Source organism: Patagioenas fasciata, chromosome 1 (genome assembly GCF_037038585.1).
Source record: "Patagioenas fasciata isolate bPatFas1 chromosome 1, bPatFas1.hap1, whole genome shotgun sequence".
In the NCBI taxonomy this organism is placed as follows: domain Eukaryota; kingdom Metazoa; phylum Chordata; class Aves; order Columbiformes; family Columbidae; genus Patagioenas; species Patagioenas fasciata.
The window spans coordinates 145,278,033-145,303,750 of NC_092520.1; the positions used below are offsets into that span (position 1 = coordinate 145,278,033).

The 25,718-nt window shown below is 39.6% G+C and overlaps 1 protein-coding gene across 1 annotated transcript; it reads left to right on the forward strand.

The window, feature by feature from the left end:
• The first annotated feature begins 658 nt into the window (after window positions 1-658).
• Window positions 659-25,718, forward strand: MRPS35 (mitochondrial ribosomal protein S35). Its single transcript, XM_065844073.2, has 8 exons — window positions 659-847; window positions 3,219-3,262; window positions 4,862-5,029; window positions 5,436-5,496; window positions 8,373-8,512; window positions 9,239-9,348; window positions 11,078-11,147; window positions 25,209-25,718. Exons 1-8 carry the CDS (start codon window positions 694-696, stop codon window positions 25,479-25,481), a joined length of 1,020 nt encoding a protein of 339 aa, XP_065700145.1. The 5' UTR covers window positions 659-693; the 3' UTR covers window positions 25,482-25,718.

Here is a 25,718-nt window from a genome sequence, read left to right on the forward strand (position 1 = left end):
GAAATAACCGATGCTGTTAGTTATAATTGTTTAGTTTCTTACTTACAATGCATCCATTAATTATTAGTTAAATATAAACTAAGTACTCTGCTTCTAAACAATGTGTTGGTTGATCTTCTGTCTCCCTCTAAAACTTGAAAAATATCCCCCACGTTTTGCAGGTGGTCAGAAAGCATTTATGTCAATTGGTTAATGATGGGTATGTCTTTTATAACTTAATCTTAGTGTACACTTATTTGGCAGCTTCTCTTCAGTAAAATGTTAGATTTGAAAAAAGCAGCGCTATCTAGTCCAGATTTACACACAAGACAGCAGGATCGTTTTGTTTCCATGTGACAGGAACCCATTAGCGTTTAGCTGAAGAAACCCACGGAGCTTCCCTTACAGGGGTCCCTGTTCTGGCGATATACAATGTACGCAGGGACTGAGAAGTTATATTTCCTTGTGAGAGGAAGAAAGTGACTTAAGGGGGAAAACACCAGCACAAATCCCCATCCAACCCCTCCGGCCAGGGCCACGGGTCTCGTCCCGTCCCGGGCGCCTCAGTCGGCTCCGCACCTCCCCTCACTCCCATCCTCCTAGAGGGTGGGGTAACTGCTACGATTTGCCTTTACAACTGGTTTGTCCCGAGCCGGCTTCCGTCCTGCCGGGAGGGAATTGGGCGATGAGGCTGCGCGTGGGCAGGTTTCCAAGATGGCGCTGGTCGGCGGAGGGGTGCTGGGCGTTGCGGGTCACTGGGTTGTGCTCTCCCGTTCCTGCGGGAGGGCCGTGGTGGCGCCTCTTTTCGGGGCTGCGGCTTACTCCTCCGTGCCGGCGGTGAGCAGCAGGGGCGGACAGCAGAGGGAAGGTGAGAGCGGCCCGGCCCGCGTTGCGGCGGTGGCGGCCGCGCAGCGGTCCGGGGCCAAGGAACTCCGAGCTGACTGGGCCCTGAGAGCGGGTGGGGAGCTCAGGCCCGTGGCCCTCCTTCCTTCCCGGCTGCAGGCAGCTCTGGAAAGGCATTTTGTTTTGCGAGTATTTGTTGGAGAGCTTTTGGTTAAGAAACCTTATATTTACGGTGTAGGGTGCAGGTTTTGGCAGCATAATTACTGTGAATAGTCTGAAGAAAAAAGCAAATTGGTGTTTGCTAGACAGATTTTCATAGAATCATAGAATTATTTAAGTTGGAAGAGACCCTCCGGATCATTGAGTCCAACCATCACCTAATTCTGACACTAAACTATGCCCCTAAGAACCTCGTCTAAATGCCTTTTAAACACCTCCAGGGATGGTGACTCCACCACTTCCCTGGACAACCTGGTCCAGTGCTTGACAACTCTTTCCTTGAAGAAATTTTTCCTAATATCCAATCTAAACCTGCCCTAGCACAACTTGGGGCCATTTCACCTTGTCCTATCACTTGCTACTTGGGTGAAGAGACCAACCCCCTCCATGCTACAACCTCCTTTAGCGATAAGCTCTCCTCTCAGCCTCCTTTTCTCCAGGCTGAACAGCCCCAGTTCCCTCAGCTGCTCCTCATCAGACTTGTGCTCCAGGCCCCTCACCAGTTCATTATCCTCCTCTGAATTCTCTTCAGTACAGAATTGTGGGCCCGTAGTACGTTCCCTGGTTTTGAGTACACCAAATGAGAATTTAATCTTTTGCTAAGGCATGTGCACTGATATTAAACATTTGGTGTCATGCCTGGCCTCAAGCTGACCTGTTGTGCATGTTCTGAATGCGAATGGAAACTGTTGGGTCAGGGCTGTACCAACCTTTTCCCAAAGGCCAGGTGGACATTTGTCATCTGCAGATTCAAGGGCAGGCTGGGATGCTGAAAGGGCCTCCAAGTGGTCTGATGTTGGGGCTCATGGCACTGCAGGGATAGAAGGTGTACTGACCTGAAATTGTAGATGTTTGTAACAAATAATAAGATGGGTATGAATGAAGTGTGTCTGTGAAAGCACCACAAAAATGGCAGATCAAGGCATAGAAGAATGCTGTGTATTAGGTGTTGCAGAGCGTTATGCGTATTCTTCAGTTTAATTTTTTATATAGCAAGAGGAACAGAATTGGATCCATAAAGTACTTTTCCTTAATAGAAGAAGTGTGAAATTCACAATTTTTCTAAGTCTTATGTGGGGTAGGGTGGTAAGACCGATTAGTGAGGCAAAAAGAGCCCAAACATCCGCTCCTAAATCCCATTTGGTGCTTTTTGCTAAATATAAACTGTATGGTAATGTGGTAACAATTGAAAAGGCAAATGAACAAACAAAAAAAAGCCCCAAGCCCAAACAGGACACTTGAACATCAGTTTCATGAGATTCACTTTCATTTATCTGGCTGCTATAAAGACCACATTGTTTTGCTGGTGTCAAGGGGTGGGACTGTTGAAAGCAATTAAATTACAGTTTGAGGAGTGGGAGGAAATGAAGACAAGAAAGTGAAAATCTCTGTTAAGATCAAAAATCTAGTTTTATTTGGTATCTTCTTGCATCCCTGTGAGTCCCTCAGCACAGCTCCAGCTGAGGTCGGTTGTCTGAAAAATTGAGTCAGTGGCTCAGGCCTGCTAAAAGGGAGTAAACTCTTTCAGTTTCTGTTACATCTTTTCTGAGACTGCCCAATCAACCACATGAACATGGTAAAATGGTAGAAAACAAGCCCATCCATTTGATCCCCATCCCAAGAAGAAAATGTTTGATGTGCAAACAGTTTATACAGAGGTTAAATGAGCCTGAGAGAGGCACAGAAGAGAGTGTGAAGATGTTCTGTCGAAAGGGATGGAGCTATGGGATTCTCCTTTTCTAATAATGAACTGTTATGTTTAGCTGTCCTGTACTGCTGGTGGAGAGCGATTTGTGACTTAACAGCTGTATGGGAAAGAGAAAAGGAAGCACAGTTAGGAAGACAATAAGTGCACTTCTATCACTTTTCTTTCCTCCTGCATCAAGCTGCAATAACTGGATCTAGAAATGGATTTAGGCATGTAATCACTAAAATATTGTTAATGTGTTTCTAGGATAGACCCAGATGAAATGGCTTCCAAGCTTTTTTTTTTTTCAAAGTTTCAAAAAATAAATGCAGTATGAGTATCTGATCTTCCCCTTCTTCCATGTAAGACTGGGAAGTATTAGTATATATTGTCTTTGTAGAAGGAGAAAAAAAGACATACAGGATTATGCTGTACTTTTTTCCCCAAAATGACATAGTAGTTTGTATTGAAAAATGTTTTTTTCTTTCAGCTTCAACAAGGAGAAGAGGCAGGACATCACAGTTTGTAAGACAGGTAAGTACTAAAACTATTTGCAATTAACTCAGAGGTATTTGAAAAATGTTTTCTAAACTGTATATTGTAACAGTTTGTACATCTGTACCCCATCTGTAGTCAGAGCCTGGTGAAACAATCCACTGTGTCTATTCCAGAATCATCACCTAGTTTGTTTCATCTCCTGCCAGTTTTCAGTCTGTGTTCTCATAAAGGCAAAAACATTAACAGTGGTAAGCTAACAGTTAGCTTGTATTGACACCATGTACCACCATTCTTAAAAGTAACTTAAAGTTTCATTTAATATAAAAACAGACACTTTAATGCTGTTTTCAGTATGAGTCTACAGGATTCATAGTGGTTGCTTTCTGGTGTGATTAAAAAATCTGATATTATGAATAAGTGCATTTTTTCTTGCACAGTAGATTTAAAACTGATATCTGAACACTTAATCACTGCAAATATTCTTATTTATTGCACACATGTATTTTTTTTTTTAACTTCCAAGAGCAGATTTAGTGATACAGCAAAGCAGTCAATCCAGCTGACTGCCTACGTCCATTTGTCTGTTACCCTTCTTAATTAAAGTTTTGGGGAAAGAAACGGTGACTTTGTACTCTTTTTAAGAGCGTTTGACTGAAACCTTGGTCAGTAATTGAAGGATATAAGCTATTTCTGCAATATAGTAATACATTGTTCCTACGCTGGAATTTCTACAGCAAGTAGTTTCAAAGTTACTAATATCTATTTATTTTAATATGAACTTGTTCAGACTTTCAGAATTCCAGAATTTAAAACTTGTGGAGAGTTTTTGAAAGAAAGAGGACATAAAATGTATGCTATGAACAAGCCAGAGCTTGATATAACTGAAGTGTAGGCCAGGGCCTACACGGAAGGTTATCTAAAGACACCGAAGAAGTAAACAGAAGCTGGATGCAGGAGGGGCGCTGTCGTCACTGCGCCTGAGCAGCTCGTGGACAGTGCCCTGCAGCTAATCACCATAGGGGAGGACGCATGACTGCAGAGAGTAACCAATCATAGCTTGTGTTTTGTTGCGTGACCACTAAGTAAGAGTATAGATATGTTGTTACAATGTGCGTAGGAGGACATTGATATTCAATATGGTGTTAGAACGTTTATTAAAGGGCATTGATGTTAAACTCATATTGAGCCCGAGTCTCTGTCCTCGCCGGTCCGCCTGTCGCACTCAAAGAGTCTTACTGTGCCAAATTCTTCATTCTCTACAAAAACTTGTTTTCTTGACCCCACCAAATGGTTAGGCTCTTCACGAAATAGAGTGTGCAATTAAATACTGGTTTGGTTCCCCTTCTTCTCCCTGCTGATTTATCACAACACAAGAAGATGGCAAGTTCTTCTTTCTAAGCATTTCTGAAATAAAATGCAATGTAAGATTGAGAGAGGCCCTGCTACCCAAGCTTTGACAGGCTATCTTTTAAAATTTCCTTGTACAAATGAGCACTGACTTGTGATGTAAAGGTGTCTTTAAATTTCTAGCTGTGGGAATTTATTTCTGAAATAACTTTTTGCATGTGTTGCTCCTGCTTTGTCTCACAAAACAGCACATGTCCCATCAAACTTTTATAATTTTTGATTTATTAGCATCTGCCTCCCAGAACTGAGAAGATGGCTGTTGATCAGGACTGGACCAGTGTTTATCCAACAGCAGCTGTGTTTAAACCTGCCTCTGTGCCTCTTCCAGTTAGAATGGGTTACCCAGTGAAGAGAGGAGTGCCTCCACCAAAAGAAGGCAACTTAGAACTTATGAAGGTAAGACACGTGCCATTGTTGTGTGGTAACTTCTAAAATTATTGGTCGTTAAGACTGCACTGCTTTGATTAGAATATTTGTATTGGGTACTGTTTTCTGTTACTAAATAGGGTACTATTCTATTTAATTTATAAATTAAATGGTGACAAATACAAATGTAAGTAGCAAATGAACCAAATCAGGAGACTTTTTTAGAATCATCATACCTGTGAGTTTTGTAATGGGGCTTAACTTAAGTCTTTTGCTAAATCAGACTTGAGAAGAGTCTTCTTATCTGAAGATTTTATCATACGTATTGTACTGCCTTAACAAATGTTGAAAGTGTAATCAGATTTCAGTAATGTCCCTTTATTTACAAGCAGACAAAATGCTATTATTTTGGTAACTTTTAATATGTCTGTTTCAGATTCCAAATTTTTTGCATCTTACTCCTCCTGCAATTAAGAAACACTGTGCAGCTCTTAAAGGTGAGAGGGCTTTTATGGCTTTGTTGTAGCTGTGTGTGATGAAGATGAGGCATGGTCTACCATGAAGCGGGTTATTTGTCTGGCTTTGACTAGTATTTTATGCTTTCTTGTTGCTGCATTGAGTCATACAGGTGGTAGGCAGATATGTCTTAGGAGCTTTTCAGCAGACAACTGAGACTTTAATGTTACCTTTTCATTAGGCCCTACTTGTACTGGAGAATTTGTATTTTAGTGTCTTAAAGAAGATGAATGCGACTCAGTTTTCAAAAGATTATCTGTGTTTAAACTAGGGTTTAATCAGTAGCCATTCCATTGAATGGAATGTTATTAATAAATGAAACACTCTGTGACAGGAAGGTCTGCTGGGGAGATACAAGATCTAATGAAGACCAAGAGCATCTCTGCCAGCCGGCAAGCCAAGAAGGAGAACCTAGTGAGTAGATTAGTCCAAAGAGAAGTGGAGACATGAGCAGACAGGGAGGAAATAGAATCATAAAATCATTTAGGTTGAAAAAGACCCTTAAGATCATCAAGTGCAACCGTTAACATAACCCTGCCAAGTCTACCACTAAACCATGTCCATGAGTACCACATCTACGTGTGTTTTAAACACCTCCAGGGATGGTGACTCCACCACTTCTCTGGGCAGCCTGTTCCAATGCTGGACAACCCTTTGGCGAAGAAATTTTTCCTAATACCCAATCTAAACTTGCCCTGGAGCAACCTGTGGCTGTTTCCTGTCATCCTGTGGCTTGTTTCTTTTTACTTATAAGAGGCCAGTCTTGAGTTGCATGTATACAAATGTATGCAGCACAGGAAACAGGAAGAATTAGAACTCTGAGGAGTCACAGAAATGCAGAGCAAAAGCTTGTATGTTTGAGGTACAGGCAGGGATGATGTGGAGGATGAGCTGACCTATACCCAAAAGATCAGCTCTGATACAGAGCTTTGCATGAGGAGCTGCAGCCGTCCCACCATCTGCTGGAAGGGTAATAGGATGGAATGGAATCAGTCAAGATTTCTGGAATGTGTTACAGATAATTTTTTAAAGCAGATGCTGAACAGACTGTCTAGGGGAAGGTGCTGTGTTGCACTTGCTACTTGCAAGGATGGAAGAGCTGGTTGGGAGTGTCAGGGTTGGTGACAGCCTTGGTTGCAAAAAGAAAATCATGGAGTTTAAGATCGTGAGAGAAGTGAGGAAGGCAAGTAGTGTATTAAAGGTAATTTCTCAATGCAGACAATTGAGTTGACTAGGAGACAAGCTCTGTTGGATTTATTGTTGAGAAACAAAGAACAACTGGCCAAGTATGTGAAAGTTAGGGACATCCTTGGTAACAGTGATCATGGAACTGTGGTGTTTAAAATCCTGACAGAAGTGAGCAAGGCAGACAGTGAAACTATAGTTTGGATGTGAAGAGAGTGATTTTTGGTTTATTCAGGAATCTTACTGGCAGATCTCACAAGGGACTCTTCTGGGGAGAAAAATGACCTAGTAGAGCTGGTGGATGTTTAAGTTCAACCTCCTTAAAAGAGCAAGAATGGTCCATTCCAATGTGCAGAAAGTTGAGCAAATATGTCAGAAGGACAACATGGTTGTGCAGGGAACTTCTGAGTGACCTGAGATGCAAAAAGGAAGTACACAAAAAGTGGAAGCAGGTAAAGACTATCCAGGAGGAAAAGGAGATTTTTACCTGACCATCTTCAAGAGGGCAAGAAAGAAGATGCAGGAAGCTGCAGGTCAGTCAGCCTCACCACATTCCCTGAAAGACTGTGAAGCAAACCTTCCTGGAAGCCACTTCCAAGTACATGAAAAGGCACTTTATAACAACCTCAATAATGCACAACCTCAGTAGGTTTCCAGGTAGTAACAAATTGGAGGGAACAAGTGATACACTGAGAGTAGTGCTGCCATTCGGAGTGATGCGAACAGGCAGGAAGAATTCAGCTGCAAGGACTCTCATGAAGTTAAAGGCTCTCCACAGTTGGGGATGGAGAGCAGACCTTTGCAGAACGGCCATGTGGGGCCTGGTGGATGTTTGAAAGTTGAACATAGGTCAGCAGTGTGCCCTTGTGGCAAGGAAGGCTAACTGCATACTGGGTTGTATTAACAGGGGTGTAGCCAGCACATTGAGGAAATTAATTATTGCCTTCTATTTAGTATTATGTCCAGTTTTGGGATCCCCAGTACAAGAAAGACATGGACCTGTTAGAGGAGGGCCACAAAAATTATGAGAGGACTGGAACACCTCTCCTATGAAGAAAGGCTGAGAAAGTTGGGCTTATTCAGCCTGGAGAAAAGAAGGCTCTGGGGAGACCTTATTGTGGTCTTTCAATATATAAAGGCTGCTTACAAGAAAGACTGGGAGAGACTTTTTACCAAGGCCTGTAGTGACAAGACAAGGAACAGTTGTAAGCTGTAAGAGGGTAGATTTAAGGAAGAAATTTTTCACCATAAGGGTGATGAGGCACTGGAACCAGTTGCCCAGAGAAGCTGTGGATCCTCCATCATTGGAAGTGCTTAAAGGCAGGCTGGATGGGGCTTTGAACAACCTGATCTGGTGAAAGATGCCCCTTCCCATGGCAGAGGTGTTGAACTAGATGATCTTTAAAGATCCGCAAACCATTCTTTGGGTCTGTTTGGCACTTGAGACTGCATCTGGAATACTGTGTACTGTTTTGGGGAACCCAGTACAAAGAAACACACTGAAATGCTGGAGCAAATCTTGCAGAGATCCTGACATTATTTGATTGAGTATGGTTTCTATAACTACTACTTAAGAAAAAATATATTGCAATAAATTGAAAATAAACAAAACACCACCACCAACAAAAAACCCAACAGTTATTACTTGGAATGTTTTCTCTTTATTATACAGATTTCTGCACTGAATGGCCAAGTGCTTTGGACAGTGATGAGAAATGTGAACAGCATTTTCCTATTGAAATTGAGACAGTAGATTATGTTTCTTCAGGAACGTCGATTCGTAATCCCAAAGCAAGAGTGGTGACTTTAAGAGTAAGTATTTTTGGTAAACAGCCTTTGTTTTGAAAACCAAGATGCGTGTCTTTCTTTTCAAAACATATGCAAGTATGATATGTTGGAAGGTACGGTGGACAGACCCTGTCTGGATGCCAGGGGCCTACCAGGCTGCTCTGCTACTCCCCTGCTCAGCTGGAGAGGAAGAGAAAAAATATGATGGAAGGCTCATGGATTGGGATAAAGACAGGGAGAGATCTCTTACCAATTACTGTCATGGGCAAAACAGACTTGACTTGGGGAAATTAATTATTTACCAATCAAATCAAAGTAGGCTATTGAGAAATAAAAACTAAATCTTGAAACTCCTTCCCTCCAGCCCTCCCTTCTTCCTAGGCTCAACTTCACTCCTGATTACTCTACCTCCTCCTGCTAAGCAGTGCAGGGGGACAGGGAATGGGGGTTGTGGTCAGTTCATCACGTTGTGTGTGTTGCTCCTTCACCTGCTCCAGTGTGAGGTCCCTGCTACAGGAGACGTTTCTCCACAAACTTCTCCAATGTGAGTCCTCCCCATAAGCTGCAGTTCTTCACAAACTGTTCCAGCATGGATCCCTTCCATGGAGTGCAGCCCTTCAGGAGCAGACTGTTCTAGTATGGGTCTCCCATAGGGTTAAAAGATGTGCCTAACTGTCTCAAAATGTTTTCAGTCTGCATAATAATACTAATAAAAAAGGTAATAAAAGATGTTTTCTCTTGTACTTGAAGGTGAAACTTTCTAACCTGAATTTGGATGACCATGCAAAGAAGAAGCTCATTAAACTTGTAGGAGAGCGGTACTGTAAGGATACAGATATGCTCACAATTACAACAGACAGGTACAGTTACAAGAAGGAAAAAAATGCCTATAGCAATGGTCACAGTATAGAAAGGGATGGGTGTCTTCCAGTGAGTGTCAGTTATTGACTTGGTGATTTATGATATTTTTAAGGCTAAAATATGACTTAAACATACAGGTACTTCTGTTGTTAACTGTTAAAATTATAATGGACAAATGTCATAACATCAAACCTAATATGTGTTAAATATTGTTAGTTATTGAAGCTCTGTGTTTAGAAGTCTCAATTGTTGTTTTAAGTAGCTGTCATGCTTCCCAACAGAACCCATAGGCTCTGTGTAGTTTTAACAATGATCTGAAGAGTGTCAAGCAAGAAAAATTGTATCAGTGACCAGATGTTTCGTGGTATTTTGATATTCTAGCTATAAACAATTCACTTTAGTTATTTACGGTTATATTCAGAAGGCTGCATTGGAAAAACTTGTTTTCTGTGTTGAAGCCTTTAAGAGAATACATACATGTTCCGAAATTCACAATACACTTTAATTCACAGCTGCTCCAGTAGTAGGAAAAACATTATTGATAGTCTTTGCATGTTTTTATTAGAAATCTTTTTCCCATCTTAAATTTCCTGTCCTTTAGTATGAATACTTTTTTAATTTACATAAAATAAATACAAAATGGATAAAATCGTGCCTATCTTTTTCAACTAGACTTGGAAATCTGGGTAGTTTACTGGGATCACTTGTGCTATCAACAGTTTCATTTCCCTTGCAAGACTTATTTTGTGGCTAAAACATTATGATAGCTGAAAGGAGCTTACCCTGTAGAGCATCTGTGAATGTCTCATGCTGTGTTCCGGAAGAAACTCTTGATGTGCCTGTTGATATTTTCACTTCATTTTTAGTAAGTTCTAAGGCCAAAGCTCTGAGCAGAATCCATTTCTTGTAATACAGGATTTTCCAGGCTGAGGCTCTTTCACTATGAAAGAATTAAGAGTCAAAAGCTTGAGTCCTTTTTAAAGTTTATTTGCTAGAATAGTCATAGTCCATAGTCATTCAGATGAGTGTTTTTAGAGCATCTCAGATGTAGTTTTGCAAGATTCAATTTGTTCTACGTCAAAAACGGGGGGGTGAGGCAGCCTGCAGGAAGTGAGTGAGAAACAGACAGGAGTTATGGTGATCAGCATGAGGGAGAGATTAATGTTATCAAATTTTCAGCAGAAGTTTTTGATGACCAGTTTTAAGAAATACACTGGTTTTGCAGAAATGTGTTTTGTCCCAACAGATTACCTCTGGTGATCCTGTTTTGACTTACTGCTACGTTGACTTAAACTTTTCTTCTTACATAGTTTCTTAGATCTCCTGTTCTGAACTGTATTTCATGGCTGTTTTCACCAGTCATCCTCTTTCCTTCAGGTCTGGGGATGGGAACAATAAATCAGGTTTTGAGTATGCTGGGTTCCACTTTGGCACAGAGGGCAAAAGAGTTTTTAATATTACCCGAAGACCTGTACATTCTTGCATTTTGCACATTTTCTTACTGACTTGCAGATGCCCGTTCTTCCATCTTAATACTCATGCCTTCATTATGTTATTCTTGATTATGTGTAGTTGAGAAATGCATGTGAATCAAACACACATTTCCCTAAGCTTCCCTGCATTACAAATTATACACTTTTATGGTAAGTTTAACTAAATTTGATTCAAAAGTATATTAAAGTGGCTTGATTGATTTCAAAAATACTGTCTTTGTTTATGAATTTTCAGGTGTCCGCTAAGAAGACAGAACTATGATTACGGCATACACCTCCTCACAGTTCTGTACCATGAGTCTTGGGTAAGTGATTGTGAATAACTCGCGCTTTTTAATGTGCTCTCTCGTAACTTATAAAAAGCTCCATGTCATGTACAGCTTAAAGTAAATTATCTTAAATTCTTTTCCTTTTCCACCTCACCTCAAATTCAAGCAAGAGAAGCTACTTATATTTGAATGTTAATTCCCCAGTCAACTTAGAGTGCATTTCTTTAACTGCACAAATGCTATTCTGGTTGTTTGTATATATATAGTTTGGTGCTTTTCAGAAGTTTTCTAGTTGATGATCTTAGTAAGAGATTTCTTCCCAATACTTTTTCTCACAACAACAAGCCTAAAAGTGACCCTGAGCCTAGCAGAAAACACCTCAATTCTCAGGATTCCTAAATATACCTGTGGTTCGGCATGCTGGGTTGCCTATGCACAATATTCAAATATGAATTGAGTGAGTCCAGAGGAATGGTGTGCTCTGTGATTATCACCTGTTATCTAAGCGTTTTTAACAGTAGCTGTGTTTAAAAATGAAAACAAGTCCATTAAAAAAAAAAAGCAGAGGGGTGTGTTACTGTTTTTTATAAAGCTATGATAACTGAAATAAAGCACAGGATCTGCATTTTGCCTCATGCCAAACTCTTATCTGTTACTTAGAATCTATCTTTCTTTGGGTGGTTCCTGCGCTGCAGTAACCCATGGTGTAATTTGGAAGTATTCTGCTTCTTAAATGCTCTCTCACAAATCTTGCCTCAAGCTGGAAGGAGTGAGAACCTAGGCTGCTTTTCTGAGCTCCGTTTTGCTCAGAAAAAGGACATCCTCCCCACCTTCTGTTAGTTTTAGGATTTCATTGCATCAGTTAGTGTCCAGAAAAATATATACAATTATTGTAACTCTTTAGATAAATATTTCTACCAAAGCAAGAATAATGTAAACTTTTCTATAATCATTCAGGAAATAGTGTATTTGGAATTTTTCCCAGTAGTTCAGTTTTGTTAAACAGTTATACATGTGAAATATCCAATGTAAGTGTATTAAAGATACTGTTCCAATTTATTGATAATTTATTACGATTCTTAAGTAGTCCTCTAAATAAGACATCTTTAGACCACAGATCTTGCCTTTACAGTGAGTTCTTCAGACTTGTGTCCTGTATTTTTGTGATTAATCATGTTGGTTGTAAGTATTACCATCAATGATTTCACAGACATTTTCTACAGAAAACAAGTTAGCAGTCTCAAATGAAATTGTTGAAAACCCATAGTTATGTTTTGGATAACTTAACATTGTTTAAAATGTTATTAGTCATATTGTTTGAGGCAGACAGTGAAAGCCTTCATCGTAAGTATATTTCCACAGAGTGTTCTTTCTTAGAAGTTGTAGTTGATTAAGTACCAAAATTCACACTTCAATTGTTCTGTAGTATTCAAATTGAATCTCCATATTTAGTATTTTTATGTATGTCAGTGTTCTTGATTTTGATCATTGCAGTGATGGCATAAAAATGTAATAGGAAGATGAGCCATGCTTCTCTTTCACTTGAAGTTACCTTGAACCATAAATTTTGTAATTGTAGAGCGCATCAAATTAAACTCAGCTTATACTAATGTCTTAAAAGATACATTTACTTTAGATTTCAAGTGCTTTGTACACATGGATATTATTCTCTCCAACAGTATTACATTGCAACACAAATCTTAAATTAATGACAGATCAGTTTCCTGTATTAAGCAATGACAAGAGAGGTACACACCGCTCACGTTATTAATTCCAGACAAACAGCACATCTGTCCTTTGCTCCAGCATTACTTAGTGATGGAAGACAGGGCTATACGATATTGCTACGTGAGTGTTCAGTATGTATTGAATATTCAGAAGTCTCTTGCCCTTTTATTACCTTTCAACTTCCATGTTAATATTTGATGAGTTTGTCAATCACTTGTAATTGTCTTTGATTTCCATGAAAAATTGATGGTCTCCCGAGACACTTTGTTTTTTTTGTGTAACACTTTTTGTGGTTTGGGTTTATTGTTTTGGTTTTTTTTTCATGATCAGCAGTAATGCCTTTTAATAACTTGCTGAAAGATGATTTGGATACATTTTGTAAACCGTAAACAATGTATGGTTAATTTTAGTTTGTAAAAACTTTAATATGGACAGGGAGTGGCCATCCAAGTAGACAGTAACATCAGTCCTGTTTACAGAACTAAATACAATATTTTATGACTTTCCCAGCAGAAAGTGTGTCACAGTGTAGTATCACACTATGTTTTCATGCATATGCATGATGGAATTCAATAAAAAGGTGAGGGCAGTGTTACATTCTTGCCAAGTGAAAGGAAAGCTGGCTGCATGTAGATTTTGCCTTCAGTCATGAAAACTTTGCCTCCTGTCTCTCTAAACATGGCATAACACTATAATTCGTGTTAATAACTGGATTACTGAATTTTGTGAACTAGAAATCATGTAAATATATAAAAGGAAAAATTGTATTCAGATATGCATCAGGAAATGTAATTTCAAGTATAATTATGTTTTAGTTGCCAGTGATGCATAATTCTTTTATTACAGTTACGAATTAGAGCATCCAAGTAGTTTCAGAATCTGAAAGCTTTTTAAAAGAATGACAGTTCTTGGTGGTTTTCTTGGGTATATAGTGAACTCTATACTAGGAAGCTGCATTGTGTGGAGATGCATTTCCAGCAGGAAGTTATTCTTAAAGTAATGGGTATGAAGAGTTTAATTCTGGTTTGTCTGTCTATTTGTATACAGGCTTAGAAGAGAATATGTATCGCTGTCAACAGTAGCCTCTCTATTACACATTTTTTGTATGCTTTTCTAGTCTCTGCTTCAATAAAAACTGAGGGCATCCACAACTCACCAATTCTATTGCTATTGCAATTAGGGGGCTCAGATGGAATTAGTTTGCAGTAGTCCTTGTAATGGAGTTACAGTTGAAATATGCAACAAGTATGTGCAGAGAAAATAGAAAACAAAGAGTTGGGGGGATTACCAACAATTGATGCAGGTGTGGCTCTGACTCAAGGCTCTGAATATGTTGTTCATTATGGATTTCTTTCTTGGATTGTGATGTGGGGAAGAGAGTTTGTTTTCATTTAATTAAATGAATAAAAGATTATCCACATCAAATTTGTCAGACTGGTTTCTGAGAGATACCAGAGCCAAAGCAAGGGAAGCATCTTTGTAGGTTAATGCACTGACTAGCATTTTTGAGTCCTCTAACCAGCTAGCAATCAGTGGATGATGCAAGAAGACAGGCAACCCGAATTGTGAAAGGCTTTGAAGATATATGAGAGGATTGAACCTGCTGTAACAAGCTTTCAGAGAAGTTCAGGTGTTTTTTATAGTCATGTGTAAGAGCTCCCTCTTTTGAATCCGTGGGGAAGTAGGAAAAATTGAAGGAATTGCAAGAAAGGAGTGGTTGTTTGTGTTTTGGTTTGGTTGTGATTTTTGTTTGCTTGTTTTTGTTGTTTTTTGTTTTGTTTTGTTTGGGGTTTTTTTGTTTTTGTTTGTTTGTTTGTTTTGTGGAAGGAGTAAATGAGTGAATATAGGGTTCTTTTTTGTTATTGTTGTGACTGTTGGAGGAAGAAGCAAGAGTTTCCACACTGTGGGATGGGGAGGGTCAGGGGAAAAGAATTGTCAGACCGTTGATAGATGATCAGAATGAAGAGTTAAGATGAAGAAGCTGACAGAGGTGGCACGAGTGCAAAAAGTTACGTTCATTACTTGGGAATGGAGAGAGTAGCTGAAGCTATTTGACTACTTGTAGGAGAAGTGGGATATTACTGGGTAGCTGTTTCGGCTACATGACCCCTACGAATTGGTAGTTAAAAGTAGTATAGCTTTTGAAACTGCTTGTTTTCCTGCCTTCTCATGTTCACACGGAAATGCCATCAATGAACTTAACCATGCAAAATTCTGCAAAAGATCTGGGTGCCCAAGACCTTTCAGGATTATGCTAGAATTTACCAAAACACAGTGCAGTGTAAACAGTTGGTATTTGATCTGTATTTAAACAAATAACCCCCCTTTATTTTGAAGAAAGAAATGTAATGATTTTCTTCCATACTCTAGAATGCATTCCTGTAGCACATAACACTACCCTTGCTTTCGACAAGGGGAATCTGTAGTGACTTCTTTTTTTTTTCTTCAGAAAATAATCTCATTTGTTTGTTTTAATAAAGGAAGTGAAGGAATAGAGGAGGAAAAATATGAATTCATCCTCTGATTCTTGATCCTATCACAGATTCAAATGAGATACAATGAAGCAGAACAACTATGGCAAGCTATTCAGAATATTGGCAGCATGTAGATGGGTTGGTAGTAGTTGCTTGGTAAGATGAGTTTGAACAGTGGGAGCAGTATTAATTAGGGGTCTACATATTGTGTTCTTCGTTCAACTTATTTGAATTACAGGTTTGCTAGTGAGACTACCTAAGTCTAGTGCAGAGTTTCACTTAGTTGTAGTCTTTGTTACTTACGGATGCATAAGAAGCAAGAGGTGTACCGTAACATCCCAGACTGATGCATTTGGCACCTTAATTTTGGTAAACGTGGATAGGTAGCAGGCCAGTGAGTTCAGTTTTCTTTAAAACATTCAGATTTTAAAACTTAAGAATATTTATTTATTTATTTTAGAATACTTGGAGATCTTTTGCTTCCCATTTAGTAGTTTTCAGGTTATTAATCAAATGTGTGTGTTTTATTGGCTTTAGAATGCGTTCAGTTGATAGCTGAATTGCTAAGAGTTGGACATTTTCTGTGATTCCTTTCAAATTATCCTGCAGGATTGTGTGCAGATTGGATTAATCGGTGAAAGGGTGAGATATATTAGGTAGATTGTTAAACAGGAGCTCAATCGCTTGTATTTCTGTTGCCTTTAAATGATAGTACTACTTGAATGCTGTAACATCTCTCTAAGCCTGCATGTATTTTTATGGTGTTAAGTGGCTTTTACAGAGTAAGAGTTTGCTGCCCTCAAGTGGTTAAAAAGATCATAAACTCATTTCTTTACACTCAGCTGGGGTTAATAGTTTATCACTAAAAAGTAAAGTTCTGTTATGAGTTGAAAGTAGGAAGGAGAAACAAGTGGAGCAGAAAGTCAGTTTTCCAGTAAGGAAAAACATTTGTAATTATTAGAAAGGGGAGGAATCAGGAAAAAAATGAGGAGGAAATAACTTACAGTTGTTTTAAATCTGTCAAGACTACAAAAAGGTGCAGCAATTTTCCGTGCTCCAGTTCCACATGATTTTCAACATACACAAATACAACATGATGGGAAGTGGATGATATAATTCTGTATTACACAGCTGAGATCTTGAAAGGTTAGTGAAAAGTTATGTTTGCATTTTGTATTCTGCAGTGTATTTCTTAAAGTAAGAGGTCCAATCTGTCATACTAAGAATAACAAAGTAATGCTGCACACGCTTTTGAACTGTCTTGCTTTTCCTAGTACTGTAGTTATAGGAGTCTGATAAAAAGGATTTAAGACTTAACAGTAAGAAAGAAGGAATATAGAGGTAGGGATAAGTGGAAAGTGGCTACTGAATATGTACAGTAATAGGCAAAGGGTCTTCTGGTTGCATCTCTTTGCATTATGCTTGCATTGTAGATGTTACAGTATCACAGTATGTTTGGGATTGGAAGGGACCTCAAAAGATCATCTAGTCCAATCCCCCTGCTGGAGCAGGAACGCCTAGGTGAGGTCGCACAGGAATGTGTCCAGGCGGGCTTTGAATGTCTCCAGGGAAGGAGACTCCACAACCTCCCTGGGCAGCCTGTTCCAGTGCTCTGTTACCCTCACTGAGAAGAAGTTCTTTCTCAAATTTAAGTGGAACCTCTTGTGTTCCAGCTTGATCCCATTGCCCCTTGTCCTATCATTGTTTGCCACTGAGAAGAGCCTGACTCCATCCTCGTGGCACTTACCCTTTATATATTTATAAACATTAATAAGGTCACCCCTCAGTCTCCTCTTCTCCAAACTAAAGAGCCCCAGCTCCCTCAGCCTTTCTTCATAAGGGAGGTGCTCCACTCCCTTAATCATCTTTGTTGCCCTACGCTGGACCCTCTCCAGCAGTTCCCTGTCCTTCTTGAACTGAGGGGCCCAGAACTGGACACAATATTCCAGGTGGGGTCTCACCAGGGCGGAGTAGAGGGGAAGGAGGACCTCTCTCGATCTACTGACCACCCCCCTTGTAATACACCCAAGGATGCCATTAGCCTTCCTGGCCACAAGGGCACAGTGCTGGCTCATGGTCATCCTGTTGTCCACCAGGACCCCCAGGTCCCTTTCCCCTACACTGCTCTCTAATAGGTCGTTCCCCAACCTATACTGGAACTTGGGATTGTTCCTGCCCAGATGCAGGACTCTACACTTTCCCTTGTTAAATTCCATCAGGTTATCCCCCGCCCAACTCTCCAGCCTGTCCAGGTCCCGCTGGATGGCAGCACAGCCTTCTGGCGTGTCAGCCACTCCTCCCAGCTTAGTGTCATCAGCAAACTTGCTGATAGTACACTCAATTCCCTCGTCTAAATCGTTAATGAATATATTGAATAATATTGGCCCCAGTACTGACCCCTGAGGCACTCCGCTAGATACTGGCCTCCAACTGGACTCCGCACCATTGACCACCACTCTCTGGCTTCTCTCTTTAAGCCAGTTTGCAACCCACCTCACACCTCCTCAATTTAGCTGTGAGGATGCTGTGAGGGACTGTGTCAAAGGCTTTACTGAAGTCAAGGTAGACCACATCCACCGCTCTGCCATCATCCATCCACCTTGTTACATTCTCATAAAAGGCTATGAGGTTGGTCAAGCATGACTTACCCTTGGTAAAGCCATGATGACTGCCCCTGATGACCCTCTTATCCCTGATGTGCCTTGAGATGACACCAAGGATAAGCTGTTCCATTACTTTCCCAGGGACAGAGGTGAGGCTGACCGGTCTATAATTACCCGGGTCCTCCTTCTTGCCCTTTTTGAAGACTGGAGTGACATTTGCTTTCCTCCAATCCTCGGGCACCTCTCCCATTTCCCAAGACTTGGCAAAGATGATGGATAGCAGTCTAGCAATGACTTCAGCCAGCTCCCTCAGCACCCACGGATGCATCCCATCTGGACCCATGGATTTATGGACGTCCAGACTACTTAATTGTTCCCTAACCCAGTCCTCATCGACTAAAGCAAACTCCTCCATTAACCTGACTTCATCCGGGGTCTCAGGGGTACAGGGTTCCCCAGGACAGCCTCCAGCGGAGTAGACAGAGACAAAGAAGGCATTCAGCAATTCTGCCTTCTCTGTGTCCTCTGCCACCAGGGCACCCACCTCATTCATCAGTGGGCCTACATTGCCTCTGGTATTAGTTTTATCTGCTATGTATTTGAAAAAGTTCTTGCTGTCCTTGACCCCTCTCGCCAGCTGTAATTCTAAGGAGGCCTTGGCTACCCTAGCTGCCTTCCTGCATCCTCTAACAGCAGCCTTATATTCCTCCCAAGTGGCCAGTCCCTGCTTCCATGACCTGTAAACTCGCCTCTTCTGCTTGAGCATACCCAACAGATCCCTATTCAACCACGCAGGCCTTACGTGTGGGGATGCTCTGATCCTGAGCATGGAAGAAGCAATCTCTGAATGCAATCCAGCTCTCTTGGGCCCCTTTTCCTTCAAACAGTCTTGCCCATGGGATTTCCCCCAGCAATTGCTTGAAAAGGCCAAAGTTAGCCCTGCCAAAGTCCAGGGTTGCAATTCTACTTGCTATTCTGTTCCTGCCACGCGAGATGCTGAACTTCACCATCTCGTGGTCACTGCAACCCAGGCAGCCCTCAACCTTTACTGCTTCGACCAGACCCTCTTTGTTAGTGAGGATGAGATCCAGCAGTGTACGTCTCCTGGTCGGCTCCTCCACCATCTGCATGAGGAAGTTATCATCAATGCACTGGAGGAACCTCCTGGACTGTGGCTGGCTGGCTGAATGGTCCTTCCAGCAAACATCAGGGAAGTTAAAATCACCCACAACAACCAGGGCCTGTGACTGTGAGGCCACTCTCAGCTGCACATAGAAGGCCTCATCAACTTCCTCAGTCTGATCTGGTGGCCTGTAATAGACACGTACAACAGTATCACCCCTGCCAGCCTGTCCCTTGATCCTGACCCATACACTCTCAATTCGTTCGTCATCCGCTCCTGGGCAGAATTTAGTACATTGCAGTTGCTCTCTCACATAGAGAGCAACTCCACCACCACGCCTGGCTGGCCTGTCTTTCCTGAAAAGGGCGTAGCCATCCATGACCACGTTCCAGTCATGTGAACTGTCCCACCACGTTTCTGTAATTGCCACCAGATCATAATCTCCCGACCGAACATAGGATTCTAACTCCTCCTGCTTATTCCCCATGCTGCGCGCATTGGTGTACAGGCATTTCAGGGAGCGAGCAGAGCACACCAATTTCTCCCTAGGGGCACAGGAGTTAGTAGTACTTGAAGTGAAAGGACAGGGAAATTGAAGCAGAAAGGTGAGGAAGAAAAAAACCTGAAGAATGGACAGAGGGAGTGACACTACAGTCTTAACTGAAACTTTCTGTGAACTCCAAAGCTGTGCAGTTTGAAAGAACTTGAGGAAAGTATCCCACATAGCTTTTCCATTCAAGTAGAGTGTTCAGCTGCAAGGCACTGGTGGGGTGGAGTGTCTGTGTATGCATGTGGCTGAATGAATATTTTTGTCTAACAATTGGTGATAATCATAAAATCCATTATATAGATCTATCACTTACATTTCACTGTCTTTTTTTTTCATTTACAGTCAACTTAAGCCATTACAAGTGAGCACTTCAGGTTGTGCCAGGAGAGCTTGGTAACAGGAGAATTTTGCTGTTTTCATACTAGGAGTTTACCTTGTAATTTAGCCTAAATTATGTGAAAGGAAAGGAGTCCACTTTTGAAATGTAAGCAAGGCCTCTGACCACTTAGGTTTCAAAACTATAATTTAACTTCATGTTCTGAACACTCAATATGTTATGACGTGTGGGTTGTAGGGTTAAAATGGGAGGTTGAGGCAGATGCTCTTCAGTCTTGCTGAAACTCTCTGGGCAGAAGAGAATTCAAGATTTATTGAACTGAAAAGGAGGGCCATAGCTTAGTGATTAGAGCATGTACCTGGGAGAGACAGGTTTAGAGCTCTGGGCACCGTTTAGTTTAGCTGAAGAATGCTTAGTGTAAATTTCCTGACTTTGAGATCTTAGAATAATGAAGTGTGATAGAATTGTGCCCTTCCTACAATAGCCTTCTTTCTCAGTATGTCATTATGTATGGTTTAAGTAACACATATTGAGGCTGAAGTAAGGGTGGTCTCTAAATGTTGTAGTAGATACTTTGTTTTGAAGTATGTATTACCTTTCATTGTGCACTCACTGGTGCTCAAAATCTAATAACTTGAAAGACTCCTCATCGTTAATGTGAGTCAGAAAAGATAAAGCTAAATGGCACAGTAGATGTTACATATAATAAGCTTTCGCTGAAGATTTAAATTCAAACATTTAAAATCAAAGGAAGGAATTTTGCTGACAGGAAACTTGTATTGCAGTGAAAAAAGGTCGAACTTTTCTGTGCCTCTGGCTTGGAACCACAAAGGATGAACATCCAAGCAAAAGGCTGAATTAAGAATTGTCTTTGTACTATTTCAAATTGTGGTAAGCTTTATGCCATACCTTGTGTTAAAGCCCTGTGTTTCTAGGTGTTGGAGAAACAAGGTTTCTTTTTCGTGCATAAATATAGGTTTTGCAACTGTTTGATCTTCAGTCTAGATGTTGGAGGGAAATGAAGTGTCATAGGGCATAGATATTAACACAACAGAAAATCATCAGATTTGGACCCTTAATATCACTGATTTTTCTTGATGAGATTAGAATCTTATCTGAGTTGCGTTCAGAAACAAAGTGAGTTAGATAAATACCTTTCAAATAACCCTTTCAGAAACTTGGAATTTCCAGAAAATAGATGCAGCCACTTCAGCCCCGAGAGGTTAGTTATTGTCCTAATTTTTGAAAGAGGTTATCTAGATGGTGGCTATTGAAGACTCAAAGACAGAAACAGAGATTAAACCTGTGAGTATCATGACAGCATCTCTTACATCTGATATTATGTTTTTCTGTTTTACATGTGTACCTTACTGGAGCATTTAGTCCTCACAGTCTTTCCTGATTTTGCTTGACACTTTAGGAGTCTTATCTGCCCTGTGGCATTGCTGTGTCCTAGAAAATAACATTCTGCTCATTCAGAAGAATGTATTTTAACCTATTCTGTGTCACCAAGTGGTTAATTTTTTTTGTATCCAGTCTCATCAGATAGAAGTATGTTTTACCTCTTTACAAATTTATGTTGCTATTTCTTTTAAGTTGCGAACTAAATAGGTCAAATGAGTAATATATTGAAAGACATAAGTATGTAATAGTTTTGACGACTCCTTTCTGGCTTGAAGATGCCCAGTACTTTGAAAAATGCTAGCATAGCTCTCATTTATGACCTGAAAACCTGTGATTATTGTACCACACAGAGTATCCTTTATTTCAGGGCAGTACTAAGAATTGTGTGTATTTATTCAAGGCTATAAGGAGTTTGAAATTTTACTTGCAACTGAAAGGACTCTCCTTCCCCTCAAGAAAAAAATCTCAGTAAAATACTTGCTCTTCGCTAAACAGCATTCAATTTTTAACTGTCCAATCCATTTAAAAGAAAATTGAGTAACATGAGTTATGTTAATTGCCTTGAAGATTTCAGTGTGCCGCTTAAAAGATTTATTTAAAATGTCTTCCCCCAAAAAAACAGTAGAGGACCGAAAATTGTAGTCCTGGCTGTGACAGCAAAATGATGAAAGTTAAACTTTAAAAAAGAATTTTAAAAAAGACGAAACACTTTATTATTTTCTGTACTTAAGGGTACAATATATATTGAAGCTTTTAGTTAATGCCTTTATGTAAAAAGCAGTTTTACTGGCCAGTATTTATACTGTGTCAGTACTTCAGATTAAGCACTGTAACGGTTTATAAACCTCCCAGAAGACTGGCTTAAACTGTCATGTAAAAGATTTCATCTGGAACAAGTCCTTATTCTGTTTGTAGCATTAAAAAATAATTTTCTATATTTGCATTAGGAGATGTAAAAAAAAAAAAAATCTTTTTGCATCTTCTTTAGTAACAGGTTAGTAACAGGCTTATATTCTTTGAGTTTATTTGGAAAGTTTTTTTCAGCATTTGTTTTGTTTGATTGGGTTTTGGGTTTGTTTTTTTTTTTTTTTTTTGACGTTTCTCATTAGAAGTTTTGGTAAAAGAATCAGCTGAAATTATCAGCTGAGTGCATTTTCAGCTGGGTTGGTTAATAGTGAGGTTCTGTCCTAGGTGTGATAAAATGGAGCAGTCATTTGTAGTGAATTCATTGAAGAAACATTCTTTATTTTTAACCTCATTCACTAAATGGGGATTCTAGAAGAATGTTAACACAATGCCACTTTGTATTCCAGTTTTCACAGTTTTATTCTCCTTTCTAAAACTTACTGCAGTGTTTACTAGCATCTTACATTTGTAAGGAACAAAAATAATCAACTAACAAAACTCTGAGTGATGAAGACCTCATTTTTGAAGTTTCTTTTGGTGTCTCTTTATTTTTCTTCATAACATTTGAAACTGAGACTACAATACTCACAACATTTCCACTATTCAGAGTTCATGGGTGATTGTCTACCTAGGGTGCTTTTTCAAATGAAAATACAACTCCAGATTCACTTTTTCTCTTGCAATAAATCTGATTGGAGAGGTTTTTAAGTTTCACTCAGTACAGTTGGTTTGCAAAAATCTGGTTTCTGTTGAGTTTCCTGTTTGTGATGTATGTCTGGACCTGTGTACACTGGGATAATTTTTCATTTTGAGGCATGGCCACCAACATTGCAGCAATGGATACTGGCTTCTTGTAGCAGGGCTGAGGAATGGATTTCGAAATCTCCCCCTACTGTCAAATCACTTCCTGCCTCCCTCTCCTCCAGAAGTCAGATTTTATTTTAAAATCTCTTTTGACACACCATTCTGCTGGGAAGAATTCCAAGAAAGAAAAAGTTAACAGTTTCTTTGGCCTCCTTTAAAGATGGGGAAATCTTAATCTCTGTATCAACGTGCATCTCTGAAATCCTGTATGTTAATGTGTGCAGAGAAGGAGGATTTTCCTGAGGAGAGAAATGTAATAACTGTAATTAGTCCTTGTTGTCTTTGCTGTAACGTAAAGTGTTTAAAAGCCTCAAAGTGATCTTTTGTTTGAATTTCAAACATGAGTTTGGTCTAGGGAGCTAAGAGGAGCAATACCTGTATTCCGTTACTCTTGAGAAACCCTATCCCTGTGAGAGAAGCTTTGCTTTAAAATTCTTTTGGAGTTTAGTGAAAAAATGTCTTGGATACCCATTAAGCAGATAAACAAGGGATATGTAAAACAGGCTGATGTCATTAATTGAAAACTATGTAAATCTCCACATTGAATTGCAGTATTTTTCAAGCAGACAAGGAATACTTTACTATACCCACTTGTTCTGCTGCTGTTTTAGCAATACAGGTTACAGTATCTCCTTTTTTTTCCCACCCCTTTAGAAATTGAATGAGGTTTTTACTTCTGTGTTGTATTGTGTCCAGGTTTTAATGTCAGTCACATGAGCCTTTTAGCAGTGTTAATCACTGTTTCTGACTAAACGTTTGGACTCAGAGATTTAAAAGACAAGAGATTCCATTTACTAGGTTCAGTGTTAAAGTGTTTTTAATTCGCATAGACAGACCCAAGCACACAGGGTTTTACAGGAAAAAAATAATCTTGGGTCTTACTGAGGTTATTTGACTTCAGCAAGTTTGACTAGTGAACAGAATACTGTAAAATAAACAAATGAGAAATAAACAACACAGCCCCCCACCAAAACAAAACAAACCCCAGCTGCTCTGTGATTACCAGGTTTATATGATGTAGATGCTTTATAATAATGTTTCTTTGAATTTACTCCCAGAGAAATGTATTGATAGATGAAATCTACAGCAATTTGAAGAAAAACATGACCACCCCAAATAAACCAAAAATAGTTCAAATTGTGATTCTTATATAGTTGAAGTATTATAAGGCTACTATGTATTGTTTACATCAATAAAGTAATAAATAATTATAAATACACAAGTAGTCAATCTACAATATATTTAAAAATACATAGCTACCAAGCATATATATTTACAAAAGTACAATAAAATATAAATATACAAAACCAGCAGGTAATAACATTTGAAATATCCCTATAACAGTCTGTGAATCTAGAGGAAGGCCTGCTGAATCAGAGAAATATTTAAAGACAAAATTTATGAAGCACAGCTGCACAAACCAAGTATTTACAGGCAGTGGGAACACAGAAGATTTCAGCTGTGCTAAACTTTTGATCCTGTCTAATCTTGTAACACCAATTAGGGAAAAAGTAGCATCTTGTGCACAGAGATTCGTTTGAGGCGCAATTTGTTTTGCAGGAAGAGGAAGTGGATTAATTGGTGGTGTTTTTCCGTATGAGTCACGATTAAAACATTTCCCAAATGGTGAAGGATTGCTGTCTCTCGTCATAGGTTACTTTGTATGGGCTGTCTCACTTGGTGTCTTGCAGCCAATGTAAACATACTGAAGTCATATGTTAGGGACATAATAGCTAGGTGGCTACTTCCAGAGGCTGAGCGTTTAGGGTTATTTAAAATTATTACTTTCAACAAAGTTTTTTGTTGATCATTATGTATGGTCTATAAGCTTTTCTTTCCATTCCGACTCATCTTGTTATATCTGTCTGATACATGAAGAACTTGATAAGTGGGACGAAAGAAACTGATTTTGCACAGAAAATGTTTGGCATACAGGCACCTTTTGAACTCTGAGGCTTGAGTTACAAGCCTTGGACTTTAGAGGAAGGGAAATACCTTTCATGTCGACAGTAATTTTTAAAGTGAATTTGTATGAGATAAGTTTCCTCCCATTATTGTAGCCTTGTTTCAGTCTTGAGAAGTTTAAGATGATGTATATTTTCTTTTAGAAAACGGAGATGTGGGAGAGCGAGAAGACTGAGGAAGACATGGAAGAGTATATCTGGGAAAACAGCCGCTCTCAGAAAAATGCCTTGGATACACTACTTCGAATAAAAGCCTCAGAGAACGTCAGTGATGTAACTAAGGAAGAGCTTCTTGCATCTGAAGTCGTTAAGGATTACAGAAACTCTGTAATTGCACTTAAAAATGAAGGTGAAACAGAAAATAACATGTCTCGATATAAGGAATCTGTGAAGAAACTATTGAATATGCAAGCATAACCATGAGAGCTGACTCTGCAGGTACATCTAATTATTATAGAAATATTAAACTACTGTGTTAATATTTCTATATGATATGGTTCTATAATTATTCAGAACCTTAACCAAAAATATGAAACTTGACGATGACTTAATTTAAATAGTTATCAGATTTTTCTTTACCACTGGATTTTCTTGTAAACATAATTTTCCTGTCTGTGAACCTTGTTCTTTCAATAAAGTAAGTTTTGAGTCATA